General features: G+C 41.0%; 1 protein-coding gene across 1 annotated transcript; it reads right to left on the bottom strand.

The window, feature by feature from the left end:
- Window positions 1–4,590: 4,590 nt before the first annotated feature.
- On the bottom strand, window positions 4,591–27,205 carry LOC100912642 (cytochrome P450 2J3-like). Its single transcript, XM_008763958.4, has 8 exons — window positions 26,980–27,205; window positions 23,855–24,004; window positions 23,317–23,477; window positions 18,643–18,819; window positions 9,896–10,037; window positions 7,964–8,151; window positions 7,701–7,839; window positions 4,591–5,420 (listed from the first exon to the last, which is right to left on the bottom strand). The coding sequence occupies exons 1-8, from the start codon at window positions 27,095–27,097 to the stop codon at window positions 5,242–5,244; spliced, it is 1,254 nt and encodes a 417-aa protein (XP_008762180.2). The 5' UTR covers window positions 27,098–27,205; the 3' UTR covers window positions 4,591–5,241.

The raw sequence follows: 27,205 nt of genomic DNA on the forward strand, positions 1-27,205 counted from the left end.
CTTGAATGGACCATGTTCTATTCATTCAAATGCCCATTTAAATGCTGTTTATCCTATCAGAAACATTCTTCCTCTCCCCTGTTGTCTAACTAACCCTCAACCATGCTTTTATTCTCATGCAATTCTCTTTCCTTGGAACCACTGTTTATCCCTCCAGATACTGTTCCTTACTTCAGTTCATCTGCTTCCAGACAGAGCCAGGATTTGCTATGGCATATCCATCTGACTTATAAGTAGTTTTTTTTTTCTTGGAGTATTGTTCAGATTCACCCAACATTTTAAGGATTTAAGCAATATTGTTTGGGCCAATAGTGGATTATGGCATGACTTCCTTCCACTCCACATGGATATTATGGGAGATTTAAGTGCATTCTGTAGGTGAGGGATCTAAAACTATGGGAGGCTAATGTGTTAGGACACACGATGGAGAGAGATACATCTGTGCCTCTGGTAGCTTTGGTTACAAGTCTGTGGCACTATTAGGAGGTGTGGCCTTGTTAGAGTGTATGTCTTGTGTTGTTAGAGGGAGGCTGTCACTGTCTCATCCTGCTGCCATGAACCAAGATAAAGAACTCTCAGCTAGCTACCTGTGTCCTGTACCATGTAGCCAGCATGCTGCCATACTTCCTGTCATGCTGATAATGACTGAACCTGAATTGTAAGCCAGCTCCAATTAAATGCTTTACTTTCTAAGACCCCAACTAAGATTAAGTCTATCTGACAACATAGCCAAAGCTCCTAGCCTCTCTGACATGTTAGGTGGCTTCTCAGCACTCAGAATCATTGACATGTAACAATGAACAGTTAGAAGTGATATGCTACACTGACCAGACTTTCTGAAATGACATGATTGGCTCTATTTGTACCCCCTGGGTGTGTTCTAGATTCTAGCTACGATCAGTCGAGAAAAACATTTTCTGGAGACAACAACCAAGTACATAGACCCCACCACCACCACCACCAGAGTCTGCCTGTAAGAGTGACCTGGTTAGCTTGAAAAGTTGAGAAGATCTAGATTAGCAGAGTGCACTTTTGGAAGTATCTGTGAGAACAACTCCAGAAGGAGTTAACTACAGGTAGAACTCTTGATTGTGGATGGCACCAACACCTGGAGGCCTGGATACATAAAAGAGGAAAAGGAAAACGCCTGCTGGGCGCTGTGATTCGAAAGAGTCTGCTCTGCAACCCCTCACCACTAACTATGCCGGGCTGAAACCTCAGGACGATTTTTAAGAGCTCTTAGAAAAGTCCAGCTTCTGATGATGTCCTGGTGAACAGAAAGAATAGAAGGAATTGCAGTTCTGCATTGGGCCCAGTGGGGAGAAGGCCAGGAGAAAGAAAGCTTTGAAGATATCAAAAGAGTGGTTAAAAGAATTCAGCCCATGGGGATAGAGAATTTAATATGGGTACATTGGGAAAGCTACAATAAAGAACATTTAATATCAAAGCAGTCAGCTCTGAGGAAGAATCACCAGGCAGTACCAACAAGCAGAACATTTAGTTCTAGATCCCAACTCTTGTCAGATTTTACTGGAGTTATTTTTTTTCAAATTTAGTTTTTCTGGTGCTCAACTTTCTGATCTATAAAATGGGTACTGATAGTTATTCTGAAAAAGGAGTAAGATATTCCGAAAGAAGTAACAATCTATAACACATGACTGTTTTTTGTTACCATCCCATCTTAGCACATGGCACTAGGACAAGGCAGCACCCATTACAATTTGTTTTCACTGTCCTGTTGATAATTAATACTGCACTTTGGACCTGCTCTCTCCAGGAGATAGAGAGCACTCTGTCGTGGGAATGTAAGGACAAGCTGGAAACATAGAAGCATGCCTGTGGGAGTCAGTGTGTTAGAAACCACCCCCACTGTGATGTCTGTCCAGTTCTTCAAGTGTCCAATGTCTGTCACAGCTAAAATTCCATGTTTGGGGGATTGTGAAGTAGAATTTTCTTTTTTTTTTTAATCTTTATTAACTTGGGTGTTTCTTATTTACATTTCAATTGTTATTCCCTTTCCCGGTTTCCAGGCCAACATCTCCCTAACCCCTCCTGCTCCCCTACTATATGGGTGTTTCCCTCCCCATCCTTCCCCCATTACTGCCCTCCCCCCAAGAATCCCGTTCACTGGGGGTTCAGTCTTGGCAGGACCAAGGGCTTCCCCTTCCACTGGTGCCCTTACTAGGCTATTCATTGCTACCTATGAGGTCAGAGTCCAGGGTCAGTCCATGTATAGTCTTTAGGTAGTGGCTTAGTCCCTGGAAGCTCTGGTTGGTTGGCATTGTTGTACATATGGGGTCTCGAGCCCCTTCAAGCTCTTCCACTTCTTTCTCTGATTCCTTCAACAGGGGTCCCGTTCTCAATTCAGTGGTTTGCTGCTGGCATTCGCTTATGTATTTGCCGTATTCTGGCTGTGTCTCTCAGGAGAGATCTCCATTCGGTTCCTGTCAGCCTGCACTTCTTTGCTTCATCCATCTTATCTAGTTTGGTGGTTGTATATGTATGGGCCACATGTGGGGCAGGCTCTGAATGGAAGTAGAATTTTCTAACCAAGCCTGGCATGTCCCTAGTCCCAATTACTGTTCTACTAGGGAAAGACAGAGAAATGCTATATGCCTGTGCAGATTATCACAGGAAGATACTGAGATGTCCTTAAGCATATAAATCTAAGCTTCGCCAAGGTCACCTTGAATATAAAATAGTCCTATCTCAGTCTCATAAGTGCAGTGACTACTGGTGTGCCAACAATCACATCCCTTATTGCCATGTTTAATGTACAGCCTAGCAGTGTTAAATATGTTCAATTGTATAAGGACTGGCCAGAACTTTGCTGTCTTGTGAATGAACTACATGTCCACCAAAGAAGTCCTAGCTCATGCTTCTCTACCTTATACCTCTGTGTCTACAAATTCACCATTGTACATAACCCATTTAATTTGACTAGTACAGGATTTGTGGTTTCGAGGTTGCCTGGTTTTCATAATGTTCTGAATGTCCATGTCTACTGTACCATTCATCAGGATTTCTTTCCTTAGGAATGAACTTCCTTTCTGTCTCTTCTATGTTCTACAGGTTGTTTATCTATCCATGGCATCTGAGTACTCTGGTAGCTTCCATCCATTGACTACTATGTGTATAGCAAAATGGAAATAAGTGTAATTTTAGTTCTCTAACTCCCCCTGGGTATGTGAGCTAGCCCAGTGGTAAAGACACTTGCTGCTGAGCCTGACAACCTGATTTCAATCTTACAAACTGAAATTGTGGATGTAGAAGACAGGTGTCACAAGTTTTCCTCTGATTTCCTCACAAATGACGTGTTACACAGGAACTTTTGCACATACACACACATGCACATGCACATACACACATATACACACCAGTAAGCCTTGTATATTGTGTTTGTTGACTTTTATGCCAACAACACAAGTTAGAATCATCTGAGAGGAGGGAATCATGATTGAGAAAATGTTTCCATAAGATCAGGCTGTGGCAAGTCAAGTCTTTTCTTAATTAGTAATTGACGAAGGAGGACCCATCTCCTTATGGGTGGTGTTACCCTGTGTTGGTGGTCCTGGGTTCACAAGGAAGCTGGCTGAACAAGTCAGGAGGAACAAGCCAGTAAAGTGCAACCCTCCACAGCCTTTGCATTAGCCCTTGACTCAGTTCCTGCCTTGGCTTCCTTAAATAGACTACGACTTGGAACACAGTCTTAGTGTTTTTCCCCCTTGTCTTACAGTTTTCTTGCTATGAAGAGATACCATGACTAAGATAACTCTGGTAAAGGAAAGCATTTAGTTGGGGCTTCTCTTACAGCTTTGGAGAGTTAATCTATTATCACCATGGTGGGAAGTGTGGTGGCAGGCCATGCCACAGGCAGTGCTAGGTGCTAGAGGTGTGTCTGAGAGTTTAGCCTCCTGATCCACAGGCAGAAAGATATACAAACACTAGGCCTGGCTTTGAGGTTTCAAAAACCCACCCCCAGTGACACTTTTCCTCCAGTAAGGACATAGTTACTTCTACAAAATCGCACTTCCTAATCTTTCTCAAAATGGTTTCACTTCCTTCTGACCAAGCAGTTCACAACCCAAAGGGTCATGCTCTTTCACCACAGCAATGATACCCTAGGGAGAGCTATTGATGCTGCCTCAGGGAAGTGAGAAGGCCTACCAGCTTCACTCATCACGTTATATAAGCAGTAAACAGTTTCTGGGATTGGGAATGGAGAAGAAATGCTTCAGTTGTACAGCTGACTGTACATCAAGCAGGGAACGTTTTGGTTCCAATGACTTGGAACTGTCTATGTTCTTTTTCATAGCCCCAATAAAATTCTTGTATCACTAAGCTGGACTTTCCATGGTCTGATGTGCACTGTCTAACAGGGATGAATAGACAGATGTTTCAAGTAACACCATGTGGCAGATAGAGGGAAGGTAGAAAAACCTTGTCTTGTTTCCTTATGGAGTCCTAAGGTAGAAAGATTTCTCAGTTCTGAATTTTATTTGTTCCAACAGACACAACCATGATCGAGGATTTCTGTCACCACTCATGAGTCAATAACTGATAAATGACTCATTCTGTCCACACCACAAATTTATCGGATTGAACTGTATTAGAGTGTATTAGAATCATGCCAAGCTTTTTACTTTGTGCACAGAAGCATGCTTTTTGTACAAGTAAACTTTGGTCTCATCTTGGGCATGAACATCATTAACTTGAAAAGGCGACTGCCTTCTGATGCCTTTAGTTTTGGAGACTCCGCTTATGGCCAGGAAAATGGCTCCGTACCACAACCTTCCAGAGTTGTTTATCAGAAGTTCTGTGCTCAGCAGGCTGCCATGGGCTATGAGGTAGAAGAGAGATCTCTGTACCACTACCAAAGGAACCAATTTAACATCTAGAAGCAAGTGCACATTTGTGAAGTAAGCAGGAAGCAAATTGAAGGTATAATTTTATGACATGACAATGATTTCTATGCTGTTGGTGTATCACCATTTCATATTTACAAGCACTTTTCACAGGAAGAACCATTATTTTCTTTGCAACTTGTAGATGAAAAGATTTATCATTGAGCACATAAGTTATTTATCCTCAACCAATTTGGAGGTCTCAGTAGTCCAGAATATGGTCCACTGACTTTAGTCTAATTCTTTCCAGCTTTCCCAGTCACCTTCTTTCTCTCCCTTCACGGCAGTGGCTCAGTGAGTTCTTCAGTTCTTCCTGTTCTCCTTTTCTTCTCCAACATCACAGTCTAGGGACAGCGCAGATGCGGTGGCTGACTGGAGAAATGGTGATGCCTAATCTGAACTTCAGACTCAGCTTCTCATTGGTTGGCGGCTTGAAGGTAAATTTTTGCATGAGAGCCGTGAAGAAAATAAAGAGCTCAGACCTGGCCAATTGTTCTCCAAGGCAAGCTCGCTTTCCTGCAGGAGAGAAAACAGAAGATGAGGTACTTTCTCAGCTAGCCTTGGTACCTTCAGGGACTGGTGTTTTTTGAGTTTTGATTCCTGCAAATCCTGAACGCACCCTGGACTGTGTGTGTAGATTTTTGTTGTAGTGACTAAATGTGGAACGTTCCACTGAATATGAAACTTCAGAATCATAGGTCAAATGTCTTCCTGTAGGACAATAGAAGTGAGAGGCCTAAGCTGGCTGGAGAATGTGTGCCTAGTCTCAAGGCTTTTCAAATTCATTTAAGAAACACAAGTGATATATCATGCAATGGCTGTGCAGCAAAATCATGGAATGCTATGCAACCCTTACAAGGAAGAGACAGGTAATGATTAAGGCTATTTACTGCTCTATCAGAGGATTGGAGCTCAAATCTCAGCACCTACATCAGGAGGCTCACAGATACCTGCTACTCTGAGTCTAAGAGAGTCAATGCCCCCTTTTGGCCTTCATGGGCACCACCACACAGCACATGTATGTATATGTATGTACATGTATGTACAGAGAAATATACCTACATATGTAAAATAAAATAAAACAAATGTTAGAGAATGAAGTAAGATTCCAAAATTTAAGCAGGTATCAGCAATAACAAGAAAACCTAACAAGAGGCTGGCCTTGCAGTGGTTCTAGTTTGTTAATTGGGTCTTTCTATCCATACCTGACTACTAGAAACAGAATGCTTGGTCTCTCTGCATTCATTTAATATGTCTCCTGTCTGTGGAGTCAGATTCCTGCTTAACTCTACACACAGGCATGCCTGCCATTTAATAAGTGCACATCTAAACTTGACTATCATCCTTTCCAAGGATTTAGATGCCAAGATAAGAGGACCTAAGTTATGGTTGTCAAACTGACAACAACCAGCAATCCTCCTACAGAGTCCTGGGAGGGCATCCAGAAGTCTTCAGTTTTTCCCTGACAGCACAATGCCTTGCATGCTAATTCTGTCCCCTAAACAGGTGCCGTCCTCTCATAGAGCACAAGCTGCTTAGCATCCCTTCTAGAGTCTCTGCTCTGACAGAACTTCACCCTGCAAAGAAAGTGGAGATTGCCACTCACTGCCTCCATGAGCAGCAAAGACCTACTCAGCACCAAATGCAGATTGCTCCCAGCAGGGAATAAAGGGATAGGTGAAAAGGCAAAGAGATGAGATCTGTCCAGCCAGACAGCTCCAGTGCAGCCCAGCACTGAGAAATACTAGCTCTGGATCCAGACTAGCAAGAAGCAAATTCAGGCTTCTCTTTTGCAGAGCCTTGGGTTTATGAGAAGTGGCACTGCCCCAGATAATCAAGCAAACTTGTTGACCTTGTCAAGCATTCCAGTGTGACTTCTGTGCAGTGTTCAGTCACCTTCTGGAGGCAGTGTTAGGAAAGACAAGCTTAAATTTGAGAACATCTGGTGGACATTGAGCTCCAGCTGCTGCACATCTGGCTAGGTCTGTGTCTGCTAATTTCAACCGGAAAGGCTGCAGTGGGACACATGGCCCAAGGAGCACCTCTGCCTCATCTTCTAACTTGTTACTTTCATGTCTCTCAGGGTAAATATTTGGCAGATAATATATGCTTAGAACATATTTATGGAAGATTGAAGTAAGAAATTGCAAAATTAAAAGACATATAGCAATATAAGCCAATATTTATAATATACTATAATGTATGGTTATTGATTTCACACTACAACTACTATTAAAATGACTACTACTACTACTACTACTACTACTACTACTACTACAATAACTTTCCTGGTGGAAAACACAAGGGAGCAAGAGCCATCATTGAATTTTCTTTTATGCTTGTAGGGTGGTGTAGCAGGGGAATGAACTAAATATATTTAACAAAGGGGTTTTCAGTTTTAAAAAAAAAATCAGAACTATTTGGGACATATTCATAGGACAGAGGCAAATTCACTTAAGTGAATGACAGCTAAAACCTAATAGATTAAAACCTATTAATACTCATCTCTCTTTCCTGTAACAAGACATCACTTAAAAAGAACTTGTGACACTCAAAATGTCTACACAATGGCAGGTGTCCAGCTTTCTGGTAGGGATTGGGACTCTGTTTTCAGTGTTGCATAAAAAAGAACAAGGGAAGCTGAACTCTTCCTCAAAAGCAAGAAAGGATTGGCAGTGTGTGGATGGGCATGCTGCAAAATGGAGTCGTTGTAGGCAGGCTTATCTGAAAGGATGCCATGAGAGAGGGAAGGGATGAGACGGAGCTCTGAGCTCTTTCCAGTGAATCACCACTCACCCATTGAGAATGGCAGGAAAGAGTCTCTCTTCTTAAACTGTCCATTCTCCAAAAAGTGCTCTGGGTTGAACACATCTGGGGTGGCCCACTCTTTTGGGTCCATATGCAATGCAGTCAAGTTGGTCATAACCACAGATCCCTAGGGAAAGTAACAAAGGCTCAAGACAATGTATGGAACACACACACACACACACACACACACACACACACACACACACACACACTCACACACAGGTCTGTTGGACATGCCTGAGCCTACTTACTTTCGGCAGATGGAATCCAGCCAGTGTAGTATCAACAGCCACTTCTCTGGGAACATTCAGAGGGACAATATTGCCCATTCTCTGAATTTCATGGACAACAGCATTGGTGTAGGGCATAGAGTCTCTGTCAGCCAGGCTGGGATGCTTCTCCTGGCCAATCACTTGGTCAATTTCAGCCTGTACTTTTTCTTCAAGGAAATGGGGATGGTAAATTTTAATGCTTTCTTCTAAATATATAAAAATGAGGGGAAGGACTGAAGGAGCTGAAGAGGTTTATAACCTCATTGGAAGAACAACAGTACCAACCAAACAGACCACCAGAGCTCCCAGGGATTAAATCACCAACCAAAGAGTACACATGGAAGGACCCATGGCTCCAGCTGTATATGTAGCAGAGGATGGCATTGTCTGGCATCAATGGGAGCCCTTGGTCCTATGAAGGCTCAATGCCCTTGTGTAGGGTAATGCTAGGGTGGTGGGGCAGGAGTGGGTTGGGGAGCATCCTCGTGGAGGCAGGGGAAGGGGGTAAAATGGGGGGGGTTGGAGGGGAAACTGGGAAGGGGGATAATATTTGAAATGTAAATAAACAAAATAACCAATAAAAAATTTTAAAACATTGTCTCCCAAATTTTCCTTGCTTTTATTTCACCCAGCATCCTGATTGTGAGGAAATAAAAGTTCTCTACCTCTTAAAAGCCTAGTTTAGAAAACTGCAAATTCTATAGCTTTTTTCAAGCCCACAGCATAAACATGAGTTTTCATATATTCTGAACTGAATAATCAGGATCTCCATGGCTAAGCTCATAACAGTATCTGGTCTTCTAGCTAAAAATGTTATTTCTTAGATTCTATAAGAAGCAGTGTAGAATGAGTACATGTGACAGAGCTTTGCAAGTAAAACAAAATAGATGTAAAGTTTTACTCTTGGAACAAGGCTTATAGAGACAATGTCTGGTCCTTTTCTCAGTTTCCTTCCTGAGGGTGCAAAGGCTGTCTTCATGAGAGCCACTGTACAGTCTGCTGGTCCTCAGCTGAGCTCAACACAGCCATAAGGCAAAAAGGATTTGGAACTCTAGGAACTTTACATGGTCCAGCCTGACTCACTCTCTCTCTCTCTCTCTCTCTCTCTCTCTCTCTCTCTCTTTCTCTGTATATATATATGTGTGTGTGTGTGTGTGTGTGTGTGTGTGTGTGAGGTGTGTGAGTGTGTTTTAAGAGCTTTTAGCGATAAACTATTGGTAAAACAGCTAAAATAAACTATTGCTTAATATCCTGGAATCTTTGTTTTAGAAGGCAAGTCAGAATCATAATTAAATAGGCCTCAAGTTTTCTCAAAATGTACTTTAAGCAAGCAAGCAAGACATTTTAAGTAGTAGCCCATATGTATTTGGATAATATTGATACGGTATATATATGAGAAATATATTACAAGCGTTTGTATGTAACTTAGTAAATTGGCTGCCACGCACACACAGAACATGAGTTGGAGTCACAGAACAAATGTAAGATGTGGTAATCTGTGCTTGCTTGTTATCTGACTACTACTTGTGAGGCAGAGATGGGCAGATCCCGAGCCTGCCAGAAAGGTGCATATCACAAGACATCAGATACAGAATAAAGAACTAGGACAGTACCCAAAACGGGAAGGATTGCTTCAGAGGGAGGAAGGGATGGGTGAATGCCGTGTGGAAATGTCATTCTTGCTGGAACCTACCGCAATGTAAATTGACTTCACTCTTCTCGCCTAGCCTCCAATACTGTTGAAGGTACAGACTGTAATATTTGTACTCTTGGAACAATCATAGTCCTAGTGGAACGTGTGCAAGATGGGCCCTTCCCAAATGTTGTCTCATTGCTCCTCAGTCACTCCATCACGCTCTACATCTTCTGGCCCCATTCTGCTTTGATTAGACACAGTAAGCACATGCTCACCTTGGACTTCTGGGTAGAGGGCCATGTAGAGCACAGCCCAGCGCAGTGTCGTGGATGTTGTCTCTGTCCCAGCAAGGAAGAGGTCCAGGGTGCTGCAGATGAGGTTTTCTTCATTGAAACTTGTAGTCGTCTTGTCTGGGTACTGGAAAAGACAGTGTGCGTTTGTTTATTTAGAGGATTTGTGATCATCTCAGAACACTGGTCCTCACCAGGAGAAATGAACTGGATTAAGTCAGAGTGATGATTCCTTTGAAAATCAAACCAACCATTCTTATTACTGAACTTTTTTTTTTTGCACAGTGGAAAGAGAACATATTAAGAAAGCTTATTTGATTTGGCTTCCAGTGTCCGCCATATCATCAAATATCTGTGTAGCCTAGTGTACTCACTTCATATCCTTGCTACATTTATATGTCAGGCTATACAATAAGAATGACACACAATCTTAATACACTATTATCATTTGTGGGGACGACAACAGGCTCAAAGCCAATATTTAACAGGTGACTTTGTTCATACAGAAAAATTAAAATAAAATTTCTGTGTTCATTTATTCTCCAATCTTCATCAGCTTGCAAAGTTAAAACATCACCGATCCCATCAATTGTTCTTTATGAAAACAACTCTGCTTTTAATCACTCCCTCTGGAAGGATCGATTTCTTAGTATGCTCACAATGTTGATGGTCTCACATCTGTACTTCACAGAGTAAGTGATTTGCCTCTTCTCCTGGGTGTACAATATGGCTTCTACCAATATTATGCCAGGAGATAAAATAACAGAGAAGATGTTAAAATGAATAAACAAATAAATAAGTTAAATAAATAAAATATTTACCACTGTGTGCTAAGCAAAGGAACAGCCTGTTATGCAGTGAGTTGGAGCTTCTATGACAGATTCAATGATATCAACCAAAGGCCTACTAGAGTCGAAGGCTTACATTTTACAGTATGTCTTAAATTCAAGATATTCCTCCACAGGCTCATGTGTTAAATACTTGGTTCCTTGCACTGACAGTATTTGGAAAGTTCTTAGAAATAGGAATATAATGTCTTACTGAAGGAACTAGACATCCATGAGGAAGGGGGTAACTACAAGTTACAGCAAACCCATGTCCTCCTCCTTGTTTCTGCTTCCTGACCCACTGTGCTGTGAAAACCTACCCCACACCCTTCGGCCCACAATTTAGCTCCTTTGCATTTGGCGCTTTAGATGAAAATCTTCTGAAAGCCAGCCAGATTACAGTTTTGCTTTAATTTGCTGCCACATATTGTTGGCACGGGGATTCAAAATTAACTGATGTTTTCTCAGTGTCTTCTTGCCTTTGTATATTATAGACTAGTGATGATATGGAGATCGTGGAATGATAGATTCCTCACCTAGAAATAAATGGGTCAACTTTACCTCTCAGCTGACGTTTGTCTGTTACAAAGGGGGGGTTCAGCTTTGGATCAACTCATAACAAAATAAAGTTCTGAAATTTAACTACTACTTTTATTTTTTTTTTTTATTAACTTGAGTATTTCTTATATACATTTCGAATGTTATTCCCTTTCCCGGTTTCCGGGCAAACATCCCCCTCCCCCCTCCCCTTCCTTATGGGTGTTCCCCTCCCAACCCTCCCCCCATTGCCGCCCTCCCCCCATAGACTAGTTCACTGGGGGTTCAGTCTTAGCAGGACCCAGGGCTTCCCCTTCCACTGGTGCTCTTACTAGGATATTCATTGCTACCTATGGGGTCAGAGTCCAGGGTCAGTCCATGTATAGTCTTTAGGTAGTGGCTTAGTCCCTGGAAGCTCTGGTTGCTTGGCATTGTTGTACTTTTGGGGTCTCGAGCCCCTTCAAGCTCTTCCAGTTCTTTCTCTGATTCCTTCAATAGGGGACCTATTCTCAGTTCAGTGGTTTGCTGCTGGCATTCGCCTCTATATTTGCTGTATTCTGGCTGTGTCTCTCAGGAGCGATCTACATCCGGCTCCTGTCGGTCTGCACTTCTTTGCTTCATCCATCTTGTCTAATTGGGTGGCTGTATATGTATGGGCCACATGTGGGGCAGGCTCTGAATGGGTGTTCCTTCAGTCTCTGTTTTAATCTTTGCCTCTCCCTTCCCTGCCAAGGGTATTCTTTTTCCTCATTTAAAGAAGGAGTGAAGCATTCACATTTTGATCATCCGTCTTGAGTTTCGTTTGTTCTAGGGATCTAGGGTAATTCAAGCATTTGGGCTAATAGCCACTTATCAATGAGTGCATACCATGTATGTCTTTCTGTGATTGGGTTAGCTCACTCAGGATGATATTTTCCAGTTCCAACCATTTGCCTACGAATTTCATAAACTCGTTGTTTTTGATAGCTGAGTAATATTCCATTGTGTAGATGTACCACATTTTCTGTATCCATTCCTCTGTTGAAGGGCATCTGGGTTCTTTCCATTTTCTGGCTATTATAAATAAGGCTGCGATGAACATAGTGGAGCACGTGTCTCTTTTATATGTTGAGGCATCTTTTGGGTATATGCCCAAGAGAGGTATAGCTGGATCCTCAGGCAGTTCAATGTCCAATTTTCTGAGGAACCTCCAGACTGATTTCCAGAATGGTTTTACCAGTCTGCAATCCCACCAACAATGGAGGAGTGTTCCTCTTTCTCCACATCCTCGCCAGCATCTGCTGTCACCTGAGTTTTTGATCTTAGCCAATCGCACTGGTGTGAGGTGAAATCTCAGGGTTGTTTTGATTTGCATTTCCCTTATGACTAAAGATGTTGAACATTTCTTTAGGTGTTTCTCAGCCATTCGGCATTCCTCAGCTGTGAATTATTTGTTTAGCTCTGAACCCCATTTTTTAATAGGGTTATTTGTTTCCCTGCGGTCTAACTTCTTGAGTTCTTTGTATATTTTGGAAATAAGGCCTCTATCTGTTGTAGGATTGGTAAAGATCTTTTCCCAATCTGTTGGTTGCCGTTTTGTCCTAACCACAGTGTCCTTTGCCTTACAGAAGCTTTGCAGTTTTATGAGATCCCATTTGTCGATTCTTGATCTTAGAGCATAAGCCATTGGTGTTTTGTTCAGGAAATTTTTTCCAGTGCCCATGTGTTCCAGATGCTTCCCTAGTTTTTCTTCTATTAGTTTGAGTGTGTCTGGTTTGATGTGGAGGTCCTTGATCCACTTGGACTTAAGCTTTGTACAGGGTGATAAGGATGGATCGATCTGCATTCTTCTACATGTTGCCCTCCAGTTGAACCAGCACCATTTGCTGAAAATGCTATCTTTTTTCCATTGGATGGTTTTGGCTCCTTTGTCAAAAATCAAGTGACCATAGGTGTGTGGGTTCATTTCTGGGTCTTCAATTCTATTCCATTGGTCTATCTGTCTGTCTCTGTACCAATACCATGCAGTTTTTATCACTATTGCTCTGTAATACTGCTTGAGTTCAGGGATAGTGATTCCCCCTGAAGTCCTTTTATTGTTGAGGATAGCTTTAGCTATCCTGGGTTTTTTGTTATTCCAGATGAATTTGCAAATTGTTCTGTCTAACTCTTTGAAGAATTGGATTGGTATTTTGATGGGGATTGCATTGAATCTGTAGATTGCTTTTGGTAAAATGGCCATTTTTACCATATTAATCCTGCCAATCCATGAGCATGGGAGATCTTTCCATCTTCTGAGGTCTTCTTCAATTTCTTTCCTCAGTGTCTTGAAGTTCTTATTGTACAGATCTTTTACTTGCTTGGTTAAAGTCACACCGAGGTACTTTATATTATTTGGGTCTATTATGAAGGGTGTCGTTTCCCTAATTTCTTTCTCGGCTTGTTTCTCTTTTGTATAGAGGAAGGCAACTGATTTATTTGAGTTAATTTTATACCCAGCCACTTTGCTGAAGTTGTTTATCAGCTTTAGTAGTTCTCTGGTGGAACTTTTGGGATCACTTAAATATACTATCATGTCATCTGCAAATAGTGATATTTTGACCTCTTCTTTTCCGATCTGTATCCCTTTGATCTCCTTTTGTTGTCTGATTGCTCTGGCTAGAACTTCAAGAACTATATTGAATAAGTAGGGAGAGAGTGGGCAGCCTTGTCTAGTCCCTGATTTTAGTGGGATTCCTTCAAGTTTCTCTCCATTTAGTTTAATGTTAGCAACTGGTTTGCTGTATATGGCTTTTACTATGTTTAGGTATGGGCCTTGAATTCCTATTCTTTCCAGGACTTTTATCATGAAGGGGTGTTGAATTTTGTCAAATGCTTTCTCAGCATCTAATGAAATGATCATGTGGTTCTGTTCTTTCAGTTTGTTTATATAATGGATCACGTTGATGGTTTTCCGTATATTAAACCATCCCTGCATGCCTGGGATGAAGCCTACTTGATCATGGTGGATGATTGTTTTGATGTGCTCTTGAATTCGGTTTGCCAGAATTTTATTGAGTATTTTTGCGTCGATATTCATAAGGGAAATTGGTCTGAAGTTCTCTTTCTTTGTTGTGTCTTTGTGTGGTTTAGGTATAAGAGTAATTGTGGCTTCATAGAAGGAATTCGGTAGGGCTCCATCTGTTTCCATTTTGTGGAATAGTTTGGATAATATTGGTATGAGGTCTTCTATGAAGGTTTGATAGAATTCTGCACTAAACCCGTCTGGACCTGGGCTCTTTTTGGTTGGGAGACCTTTAATGACTGCTTCTATTTCCTTAGGAGTTATGGGGTTGTTTAACTGGTTTATCTGTTCCTGATTTAACTTCGATACCTGGTATCTGTCTAGGAAATTGTCCATTTCCTGAAGATTTTCAAATTTTGTTGAATATAGGTTTTTATAGTAAGATCTGATGATTTTTTGAATTTCCTCCGAATCTGTAGTTATGTCTCCCTTTTCATTTCTGATTTTGTTAATTTGGACACACTCTCTGTGTCCTCTCGTTAGTCTGGCTAAGGGTTTATCTATCTTGTTGATTTTCTCAAAGAACCAACTTTTGGTTCTGTTGATTCTTTCTATGGTCCTTTTTGTTTCTACTTGGTTGATTTCAGCTCTGAGTTTGATTATTTCCTGCCTTCTACTCCTCCTGGGTGTATTTGCTTCTTTTTGTTCTAGAGCTTTTAGGTGTGCTGTCAAGCTGCTGACATATGCTCTTTCCTGTTTCTTTCTGCAGGCACTCAGCGCTATGAGTTTTCCTCTTAGCACAGCTTTCATTGTGTCCCATAAGTTTGAGTATGTTGTATCTTCATTTTCATTAAATTCTAAAAAGTTTTTAATTTCTTTCTTTATTTCTTCCTTGACCAGGTTATCATTGAGTAGAGCATTGTTCAATTTCCACGTATATGTGGGCATTCTTCCCTTATTGTTATTGAAGACCAGTTTTAGGCCGTGGTGGTCCGATAGCACGCATGGGATTATTTCTATCTTTCTGTACCTGTTGAGGCCCGTTTTTTGACCAATTATATGGTCAATTTTGGAGAAAGTACCATGAGGAGCTGAGAAGAAGGTATATCCTTTTGCTTTAGGATAGAATGTTCTATAAATATCCGTTAAGTCCATTTGGCTCATGACTTCTCTTAGTCTGTCTACATCACTGTTTAATTTCTGTTTCCATGATCTGTCCATTGATGAGAGTGGGGTGTTGAAATCTCCCACTATTATTGTGTGAGGTGCAATGTGTGTTTTGAGCTTTAGTAAGGTTTCTTTTACATATGTAGGTGACCTTGTATTTGGGGCATAGATATTTAGGATTGAGAGTTCATCTTGGTTGATTTTTCCTTTGATGAATATGAAGTGTCCTTCCTTATCTTTTTTGATGACTTTTAGTTGGAAATTGATTTTATTTGATATTAGAATGGCTACTCCAGCTTGCTTCTTCTGACCATTTGCTTGGAAAGTTGTTTTCCAGCCTTTCACTCTGAGATAGTGTCTGTCTTTGTCTCTGAGGTGTGTTTCCTGTAGGCAGCAGAATGCAGGGTCCTCGTTGCGTATCCAGTTTGTTAATCTATGTCTTTTTATTGGGGAGTTGAGGCCATTGATATTGAGAGATATTAAGGAATAGTGATTATTGCTTCCCGTTATATTCATATTTGATGTGAGGTTATGTTTGTGTGCTTTCATTCTCTTTGTTTTGTTGCCAAGACGATTAGTTTCTTGCTTCTTCTAGGGTATAGCTTGCCTCCTTATGTTGGGCTTTACCATTTATTATCCTTTGTAGTGCTGGATTTGTAGAAAGATATTGTGTAAATTTGGTTTTGTCATGGAATATCTTGGTTTCTCCATCAATGTTAATTGAGAGTTTTGCTGGATACCGTAATCTGGGCTGGCATTTGTGTTCTCTTAGGGTCTGTATAACATCAGTCCAGGATCTTCTGGCCTTCATAGTTTCTGGCGAGAAGTCTGGTGTGATTCTGATAGGTCTCCCTTTATATGTTACTTGACCTTTTTCCCTTACTGCTTTTAATATTCTTTCTTTATTTTGTGCGTTTGGTGTTTTGACAATTATGTGACGGGAGGTGTTTCTTTTCTGGTCCAATCTATTTGGAGTTCTGTAGGCTTCCTGTATGTCTATGGGTATCTCTTTTTTTAGGTTAGGGAAGTTTTCTTCTATGATTTTGTTGAAGATATTTACTGGTCCTTTGAGCTGGGAGTCTTCACTCTCTTCTATACCTATTATCCTTAGGTTTGATCTTCTCATTGAGTCCTGGATTTCCTGTATGTTTTGGACCAGTAGCTTTTTCCGCTTTACATTATCTTTGACAGTTGAGTCAATGATTTCTATGGAATCTTCTGCTCCTGAGATTCTCTCTTCCATCTCTTGTATTCTGTTGGTGAAGCTTGTATCTACAGCTCCTTGTCTCTTCTTTTGGTTTTCTATATCCAGGGTTGTTTCCATGTGTTCTTTCTTGATTGCTTCTATTTCCATTTTTAATTCCTTCAACTGTTTGATTGTGTTTTCCTGGAATTCTTTCAGGGATTTTTGCGATTCCTCTCTGTAGGCTTTTACTTGTTTATTAATGTTTTCCTGTGCTTCCCTAAGTGTGTTCAGGTCTTTCCTGAAGTCCTCCAGCATCATGATCAAATATGATTTTGAAACTAGATCTTGCTTTTCTGGTGTGTTTGGATATTCCATGTTTGTTTTGGTGGGAGAATTGGGCTCCGATGATGGCATGTAGTCTTGGTTTCTGTTGCTTGGGTTCCTGCGCTTGCCTCTCGCCATCAGATTATCTCTAGTGTTACTTTGTTCTGCTATTTCTGACAGTGGCTAGACTGTCCTATAAGCCTGTGTGTCAGGAGTGCTGTAGACCTGTTTTCCTCTCTTTCAGTCAGTTATGGGGACAGAGTGTTCTGCTTTCGGCCGTGTAGTTTTTCCTCTCTACAGGTCTTCAGCTGTTCCTGTGGGCCTGTGTCTTGAGTTCACCAGGCAGCTTTCTTGCAGCAGAAAATTTGGTCTTACCTGTGGTCCCGAGGCTCAGGTTTGCTCGTGGGGTGCTGTCCAGGGGCTCTCTGCAGCGGCAGCAACCAGGAAGACCTGTGCCGCCCCTTCCGGGAGCTTCAGTGCACCAGGGTTCCAGATGGTCTTTGGCTTTTTCCTCTGGCGTCCGAGATGTGTGTGCAGGGAGCAGTCTCTTCTGGTTTCCCAGGCCTGTCTGCCTCTCTGAAGGTTTAGCTCTCCCTCCCACGGGATTTGGGTGCAGAGAACTGTTTATCCGGTCTGTTTCCTTCAGGGTCCGGCGGTGTCTGTGGCAGGGGTCCTGCCGCTCCTGGGCCCTCCCCCACGGGAGCCCAGAGGCCTTATATAGTTTCCTCTTGGGCCAGGGATGTGGGCAGGGGTGAGCAGTGTTGGTGGTCTCTTCCGCTCTGCAGCCTCAGGAGTGCCCACCTGACCAGGCGGTTGGGTCTCTCTCTCACCGGGTCTGGGAGCAGAGAGCTGCTGCGGGCCGGGATCCGCGGGTGTGGGACTTCCGGTAAACACAGAACGTGCCCGGTTCTAGAGAAATTCTGCTTCCGTGTGTCCCAAGCTCACCAGGCAGCTTTCTTGCAGCAGAAAATTTGGTCTTACCTGTGATCCCGAGGCTCAAGTTTGCTCGTGGGGTGCTGCCCAGGGGTTCTCTGCAGCGGCAGCAACCAGGAAGACCTGTGCCGCCCCTTCCGGGAGCTTCAGTGCACCAGGGTTCCAGATGGTCTTTGGCTTTTTCCTCTGGCGTCCGAGATGTGTGTGCAGGGAGCAGTCTCTTCTGGTTTCCCAGGCCTGTCTGCCTCTCTGAAGGTTTAGCTCTCCCTCCCACGGGATTTGGGTGCAGAGAACTGTTTATCCGGTCTGTTTCCTTCAGGGTCCGGCGGTGTCTGTGGCAGGGGTCCTGCCGCTCCTGGGCCCTCCCCCACGGAGCCCAGAGGCCTTATACAGTTTCCTCTTGGGCCAGGGATGTGGGCAGGGGTGAGCAGTGTTGGTGGTCTCTTCCGCTCTGCAGCCTCAGGAGTGCCCACCTGACCAGGCGGTTGGGTCTCTCTCTCACTACTTTTATTTTGTGAACATCTCCTTCAGATACGGGAAAAAGACAAAGGAGGGGAGTTGCAGGTTGCCTGCTAACTGTAGGTATGATTAATTTCAGGGGAAAGGTTATCCTTATCAGAGAGGCCCCAGGGTTAGAACGAGAGAAATAAGATATAAAGGGGTTAGAATGGTAAAATCCAACCATTGAGGTTGCCTGCTGCTGGATCAATTGGAAGCTATTCTACACCACTCTTACCACTCAGCCAGTAAAAAGACACAGGTGATATCTTCCTACCTTTGCCATTTCATTGAGAAAAGCATCAATGAAGTCTCTCGGCTCAGCAGGGTTCCAGTCTTCGCGGTGATTTTCAATGATATCAGCAATATATGATTTCAGTTTTCCCCAGGTAGCCAACAAGGTTTGGTGTTGTCCTGGGAGATGTTTGATTATCCATGGGAACATGTTGTAGAGCTAATTGGGGAGAGGAAGGCGATCATAAAGTCACTTTCTATGTTTCAAGACAGTTTTGACTTTCCCTCTTCAGATTCCACAGTGGCCTCCCGCTTTCCTTCACACCCTGTCGGTGCTTCACCCCTCCCATGGAAAACGCACCAGCCTCCAATCACTTCTCACCGGTCCAACTGCTTCCTACTTAGGACATTATAGCTGTGTCGGTGCGGTATAGCATTTAGTAGTTGTCCTAATTTTGATCATAATGTCATCAAAGACACAGAAGGTCCAAAGGATGACGGTGGCAGGAAGTGAGGTCAGGTTGTGAAGCACATAGGGGGAGATAGTTCCACATGCAGTGGCTACAAATTGACCTTATCAACTTAAATTTATCGTGGAATTTGATAATTCTGAGTCTGAGGCCAGGGGCTGGGTCAAATTATGCAACTAACTTTATGTTGTTTGTTGCTATAGAACCCAGAAACTCTGGCATGCCTGGGGTGTCCACGAGCTAAAGGGGAATTCCTCCAGAATTCAGTACAGAAGGCCTTGAATGTGTGGAGATAGGTTGCTTCCCACACTCTCCACATACTTGGGACACAACCCCGCCTGAGAATGGCTCCAGGTCTCATAATCTAGGAAGTCTTGCCCTGATCACAAACAAAATGCAATGCCAAGTTTGACCAGCAGAGGCCCCTGTTAGCCATGGAAGGAAAAGAGATGCGGCGAAGCCTAATCTGCAGATGTGGGATGGGATGCTTGCTGCGGCACAAACTCAGCAACAGCACCAGCCAAAACCAAGACAGGAGTCACAGGCTCGGTCGCCTCTTCTGCACGTAAGCAGCACTCGTCAGTTTTTGATGACCCAGAGCACAACGGAGTCAGTTGCGTTACCTTTATTGATTCTCTTCCTTTTGTCCCTCCTTTTTTGTTCTTTTCATTTGCAGAATTTTTAAGTGGACAACATATTTTAAAGTTACATTTTAGTTTTTACTCCCTTCATGGACTCATCTAATGTTATTTATCAAGTTTTTTTTAAAATTGAAGGCAATAACATTTCTCTTTCACAAATTATTTTTTATATCCTGTGCCTTCCCCTTGCATTTATGACTTTATTCTCTATAGTTAAATACAATTAAATGTTAACTACAGTTAAAATATAGTCTTCTTGGTTTTTTTCTTACATTTATTTAAGCTTTGGAACTTTTCACTATTGAGAAATATTTATGATGCCTCCTCCCTCACTTTTAAAAATCTCTGGTGCTTTTCTCTTTCATAACATTTTGTACACTTCCTCATTCATGAATTTTGCTTCTCTTCTCTTCTTTTCTTCCTTTCCTGGTCTTCCTTTATTTTACTTGCTGTTTCTACACTTAACTTAAATTTATCTTCAGAGAGAATTGCAAAACAGCCTTCAGATTATCATTTCAACAATGATATGTTAGGGAAATATCATTGACTTTCAAGTGTATTTTTTAATCTGTAGAGTTTAGTATCACCACTAGGGCAGTTCGTTTCCACTCACAAAGTGGCACTAGCCTTCAAGAACAGGCTGATCAATAAAAAGATCATTTCAAAGAATCCAGAAGAGATACCCCAACCACTAGATGCATGAACGAAATCAACAAATAAATAAATAACAACAAATAAATAAAAGGAAAAAAAGACAATATGACACGTCCAAAATCATAACTCAATTCAAACACCCTGAAACAAGTTAATTGTTGGAGAATGTGTCCAAGAATTTCCTGATCAAAATGACCAGAGTCAGGAAGGGGGCAGACACAGGCACAGACTCCAGTGTGGGCCCCAGAACTGAAAGTTAGCGGCAAGGAAGCAACTGGGAAAAGGAAGAGAAAAGCAGCAATCAAGATGAAAAATGGAGAGAACAGGTGAAAATAGAGCAAGGAAATTTGAGAGTTGATAAAAAAAACAAACCACAAACAAACAGAAATGTTGGGAATTTAAAACTTGAATCAAAAATTATATGAAACAAACAAACAAATAAACAAATAAAACCCCAAAGCCACAATGGAAAACCCTAGCAACTGTCTCCAGCCAAAAGAAGATCTAGAAGGGACAACACTGCTCTGGACCCTACAGTCCAACAGTGTAATGAAAATGTAAGCAATGACTAAGGTAGAAATGTGTAAGAACTGTGATATGATCAAGAGACCATGCCCAGAAATATGCATGATCTTATTTCAGAAACTGAGCTAAAAAGGAAAGGGATGAATAACACATTCAATGAAATCATAGCAAAACGTTTCCCCAAGTCAAAGAAACAAGAAGACACTGCAGTATAAGAGGCATTTAGATGCCCAAATAGACATGACGTGATAAGAAGATCTCCATGGTAAATAAAAAGTCAAAGGACAGTGGCAATAGTTAATGTTTTAAAGGGTCCCCTAGGAGATGCCTCAGCAGGTTTGCTACAGAAGCCCGACAACACAAGTTCAAGCACTGGATCCCACAACTAAAGAACAGAATTGATTCTCAAAGGTATCATTTGACTTCATGTTTACTATCATGTACACATATGCACACACAGACACATAATTAAAATTTAAAAATTACATTCTAATAGAAATATTCTGAAGGACATACAAAGCCTGAAACAGGAAACTAACATCAGATTCCAGATCAGCAGCTCTCAAAACCTGGAAATGCTTAGGATGAACCGATGAACCATGAAAGTGAAGAACTGCCAATCATGTGCTACACAGTTAGCTCAGGTCTGTTTTAAAACTGATGAGGAATAATGGACCTGTCAAGAAGAATACAGACTAAGCCAAGCGCTGACCACCAAGACAGCACCAGAGAAGGTACATGGAAGGATGCTATACACAGAGGAAGAAAGACAAGTCTCCTTCATGAGAGCACAGAAAAGAATACATTTACAAGAAGGATTGAATAAAGAAGGGCTAGGAGGGAATCCATCATGACTAATGCAGGAGACAAGCAAATCCTTTCTATTAATCAAGGGAAAGTAAAATCTAAATAATCCAAACATCCAGGAAAAAAATGGAACAACTGACAAAATTACCGTAACCAGTAACTCCTCTCCATAATAACCTTAAATATTAATAGCCTTAGCTCATCAGTAAATAGACATAGAGTGACTGATTGACTAGATAGAAAACTAGATTCAACATAGCATTACCTCCATAAAACACACATTACAGAAAAGATACCCACAGATTGAAAGTCAAAGAAGGAAAACCTCCATGAAGCAAATAGAAACCAAAGACAGGCTGGATTGCCTATTCTGGAGTTAAATGAAAACTAGCTAGAGGAAATAAAGAAGGCCATTACTTATTCATAAAAGGAACTACTTTTCAATGAGAAAAATTGTAAATATATATGCACCAAAATTTGGGGCAAGAATGAACATGAAGTTCAGATAGATCCTTGTACAATAATTATGGGTGGTGTCAGCATTACATTCCCAAGCCTGTGTAGGTCATCCTGAATAAACAGGCAGAGAAACTGTACTGAGAAGAAACTCAGAGCTAAACTGTACCATTGATCAAATGAACTCAATAGATATCTGGAAAGTATTCCATCCAAGTGAAATGGAAAATTCTTTGTTCTTAGTAGTATATGGAACTATCTGTAAAATAAAAGTATCTAAGCATTACCAAATCCAAAAGAATAAATAAACTGAAGAATATAATCTATCATATTCAAGTAGACTATAGTGTAATAGAACTAAAACCTAATAGCAAGAAATACTACAGAAGCTAAATACAGAGACTGACAAATAGAATCTTGAAAAAAAAAAGACACCAAGCTTCTAGAATAAAATGATGAAAACTGAGCCTACCAGACCATCTGAGAGATGGCGAAGGCAATTCTAAGAGGAACATTTAAATATGGATAAATATGGGAACATAGAGCCTACCAATGTAGGAGTAAAGATTGAACCCCAAAGGGCTACATGTTATGGTACTACAATATTGACAGCTTTAAGGAATTGTCATGTAAATAGTGGAACAAATTTTTGATAACATGTTCTATATCTACATAAAAATTCAAGAAAGATTAGCAGATTTATTCACAAGGACATTTAAAATACTCATAGCAGTGCTATTAATGGCAACTTTAACTGAGAATCAACCAAATGTCTAACCACTGGGAAAAGATTAATGAACAATGACAAAGGGCTACGTGGAAGAGCATATAAACAGGTGGACAGACGGGAAGAACTTATACTTGGAGTCTGAGTGAGAGCTATGAAGGGGTAGCCTTAGAAAAGAGTGGCACTTGGACATAAGTGGATAGCATGTAAATGTTGGTACTTCATTAATATCTGGGAAACATTTTGTACAGTAAGTTTTCCTCTCTAGGACTTCCAAATCAACAGATAAAATTGAGATAAATTAGTGTCGAACTCAACTTGAAGACGTTATATTTTAGTTTTTGAAAGTCCTGGAAACAAAAAAGAACGAACCTATCTGTACTAGAATCAGCACAGATTCCATTTTCTCTTAAAATAAAGACAGCCAGAATGCTTACGTGGATCATCATGGGAGTACCCAGGTACATGGCCTTATCCAGTAACTTCAGCAGCTCCTGAAACTGACTGTCATGGTACTCAAACCTTTCACCAAAGGTGATGGAGCAAATGATATTGGAAACTGCATTGTTGATCTTGAAGTGAGGATCAAAAGGCTGTCCTGGATGTGAATGAAGAAAGAGATGCATCTTCCAAAGTTCTGGTTTGTTAATTCCACATGACAGAAAAACATCCTAGAGAACCATGTCAAAAGGTATGGCCAGAGCATACGACCTGGGGTCTGACATGAGCCAAGGACTCCTGATTTCTGGCAAGTCAGACTGACAACCAGACTTTAAGTTCAACAATTTGTTTAATGACCCTTTTATGTGCTTAGATGCAGAACTCCTAGGGAAGGGACATGTCTAGGTAGTCACTGTTCAATCCTCAGTGACAAGCACAGTGCAGATCACAGGAGAAGCACTTAGACATTTAGTAGGAATCTATCCAATGAATGAAAGGCCCACAGCCACCTGCAGCTCCTCTGTGAATTCCCACCTTCCTCCTCTCCTATGGCCTCCACAAGATGGTGAGCCTCCTCCTGGATTCGCTGCTCTAAGCTCTTCTTTCCCAATCCAAAGTTCCTCAGAGTCATCAGGGCAAACCTCCTTTGCTCCTTCCATGTCTGGCCACTGGAGAAGATCAATCCTGGAAAGAAGAGATTCAGCATTATGACAATCTGTTCTAAAATTATCTCATGAACTATAAGGACACATTTGCAATGTAAAGGAGAAGGGCCAATAAGGGACTTGACTGCTGTCTAGAGAGAGTGTCACAAAGCAAGGGATATAATATCTATCATCTCCTGGTGGCTTGCAACATTGCACAGTTTAGTAAGTACTTCTAATATATTCTTTAATTTTACATTCTTAGAAAATTTAAAGGCTTACTACCGAAATATGCTAGACCCATTCCAATGGATGGAAAAATTAAGATACAATGATAAAGTAAAATTTCATGGTAATATGGTTACTAGGTAGCTATCAAGGTGGTCAATTGTAGGTCTCCCCAGAACCAACACTTTGTGTTTGATGTATTCACATTTTTGTTTCATAGATATGTGTAATAAGAAACCAAACTGAAGTCATTTTGAATAAAATTTCCATTTCAAGTAGGGGTCAAATAAAGCTTAAATTTCCAAGCCCTCCCTGGGTAACTGTCTTCCTGGTTTGCAAGTAGGACATAAATGCTAGGCTACTCCATGCCACAGTTGAATAATCCATGCAGTGGGGACAGGATAAGTATACTAGAAAGACACACTCTTAAGGAATCCTCTATCCCTAAACCCTGATTTGTGGGACAATGTATCTGTCTGTAACTTGGCACAGATATTTGTAGTTTTCAAGCTTGAAAACTCAGTAACATTGAGTTGGGGATGGAGGAGAGGGATGTAGTTCAGTTCCCAAGTCTATTCTGTGGTCCCAATTGATAAGTGGTAGCTTAATTATAATAATTTTTTGTCATCTTCACTGACCTAGCATATGAGTTATGTTGGGTCTAAGTGGACCCCACAACAATATAAGTATTGTTATCTATGTAAAGCTGAGTCCCAGGAACTACTCCTGTTACCATAATCTGTATTAGTTGGGGTTCTCTAAAGCAGTGGTCTGCACCTTTCTTAATGTAGTGACTCTTTAATGCAGTTCCACATGTTATGGTGACCCACAACCATAAAATTATTTTCATAGCTACATTATAACTATAATTTTGCTACTGTTGTGAATCATAATGTAAATATTTGATATTTCTTATTGGCTTAGGTGACCCCTGTGAAAGTGTCATTCCATCTCCAAAGAGGTTGTAACTCACAGTTCTAAAGGACTAGAACTGATAAAAATGAATCTAGATACCGTAAAGGGGGATTTGTTAGAGTGGCTTACAGGCTAGTCTAAAAATCACTGTCTCCTGATTCAAGGTCAATAATGCTATGATTGTTCAGTCTGTGATGCTAGATGTCTCAGCTAGTCTTCACTGGAATTCTAAAGATGTAGGTTCTAACACCAGTGAAGGAATTCCTCAGCATCAGGATAGTAGAACTTGCCAGTGAGAGTGAGGGCAAGGAGGAAAAAGACAAAAGCTTCCTTTTCCCCATGCTCCTTTGTGTGGGCTGCAATCAGAAGGTGTGGCCCAGATTTAAGGTGAGTCCTTCTGATTCTAGAATCTCAAATGATTCAGATTTAGGGTGCATCTTCCCACATCAAATGATTCAATGAAGCAAAATTCCTCATTTCTTTTCTGCACCCAGATTCTTGGATTGTAGTTGCTTCCAAATGCAATTAAGTTGACAATTAAGTTTAACCATCAAAGTCATGGTGGTGTTCTCTCAGCACCCTATTTTCCTAGCATGTAGAACATGATATCCTGTTGGCTTTCATCAGGGATGTGTCTGGTTTTGCTACTGGAATGTGCAAGCTTCCACCTTTCATATCTATAATGATATGTTTCCTAATATCTTTCATCCATCCTTGACATGATATACTAAGATCTCTGTTCAAAACCATTCAGAAGCTTTCCAAGCTGTTGGAATGAAAATCAACATTTTGGCAAACACTGTCTGTGTTCTTTCTGACCACACACAGAAGTGTCCCTGTGCATTTAATTATGTCCTTTGAATACCATGCTTGCCACACCAGATGCCTCTCAGTTCCTCAACACCTCTGTCCTTCTTGCCCTTTCAAGGATATTATATCCCCTTGACTAATTATTTATTTGGGCCATTAAATGAATATCATTTACTCAGGTTTTTCAGAATCCTTGGACATTAGGCATCTCTAATAAAAGTCTTCTTCATTCATACAGGTTTAATTATAAAACTTAATAATTTTATTAATGCATTTACTTGATTGTCTTTCTCATCCAATAGAGATAATACAGAAGAACATTTTAAAATATATTTTACTTTCTGTTAATCAATTATACTATGCTGGTTTTATGTTGACTTGGCACAAACTAAATTCATTGGAGAGGAGGAAGCTTCAGTTGAGAAAATGCCTCCATAAGATAGGGGCTGGAGGCAAGCCTATAGGGCATTGTCCTAATTTGTTTTCAGTGTAGGAGGGTCCAGACAATGTGGATAAGGCCAACCCTGGGTAGTGGTCCTGGAGTTCATAACAAATCAGGTTGAACAACTCATAAGGAGCAAGTCAATAAACAATATTTCCCTATGGCCACTGTATTAACTCCAGCCTCCAGGTTCTTGTCCTGTTTGAGTCCCTGTCCTAACTTCCATTGTCCAATACTGAGGTTGGACAATGGCATGGAATTATAATCCAAGTAAGCATTTTCCTCCAAAGTTGTTTTGGACACAGTATTTCATCCTAGCAATCAATAATAGCCCTAAGACATATGTCTAGCACTGTGCTCCTCATAGCAGACAACAGAGTAAATTGATATAGAATTAATTAATGAATTATTTCAAAGAGTAATTAGCATCTAAAATGCTGTTTTGTTAGATTAATTGACTTGAAATTTTGTTTTGTGATTTTATTTGATAATGATATTAATTATTCATCTTAACAAGTTGTAACATTGGCTAGGAGCCTACCTGCTCCCATAATTTTAATTTCATATCATAATATATCATAAAAATTACAATACATATTTACAACATACAAAAGACTTACCATTATCATTAAAGATGTGTTTTTGTAGAGGAAATATAGGGCGATTTATAAAGTTTTCATCCAGGTGAGAAAAGGCTTCTTTGATTAAAGGCAGGCTGCTTATGATCACTGAAGACATGATTCCCAAATCAAGACTGATAACATTTCCATACTTCTTCACAAACTAAAAAAAATATTTCAATAGTTAGAGGTAAGCAGGTTCATATCTCTGTGGCCAGGGATGGCA

The sequence above is a fragment of the Rattus norvegicus genome, chromosome 5 (genome assembly GCF_036323735.1).
Source record: "Rattus norvegicus strain BN/NHsdMcwi chromosome 5, GRCr8, whole genome shotgun sequence".
Taxonomy (NCBI): Eukaryota; Metazoa; Chordata; class Mammalia; order Rodentia; family Muridae; genus Rattus; species Rattus norvegicus.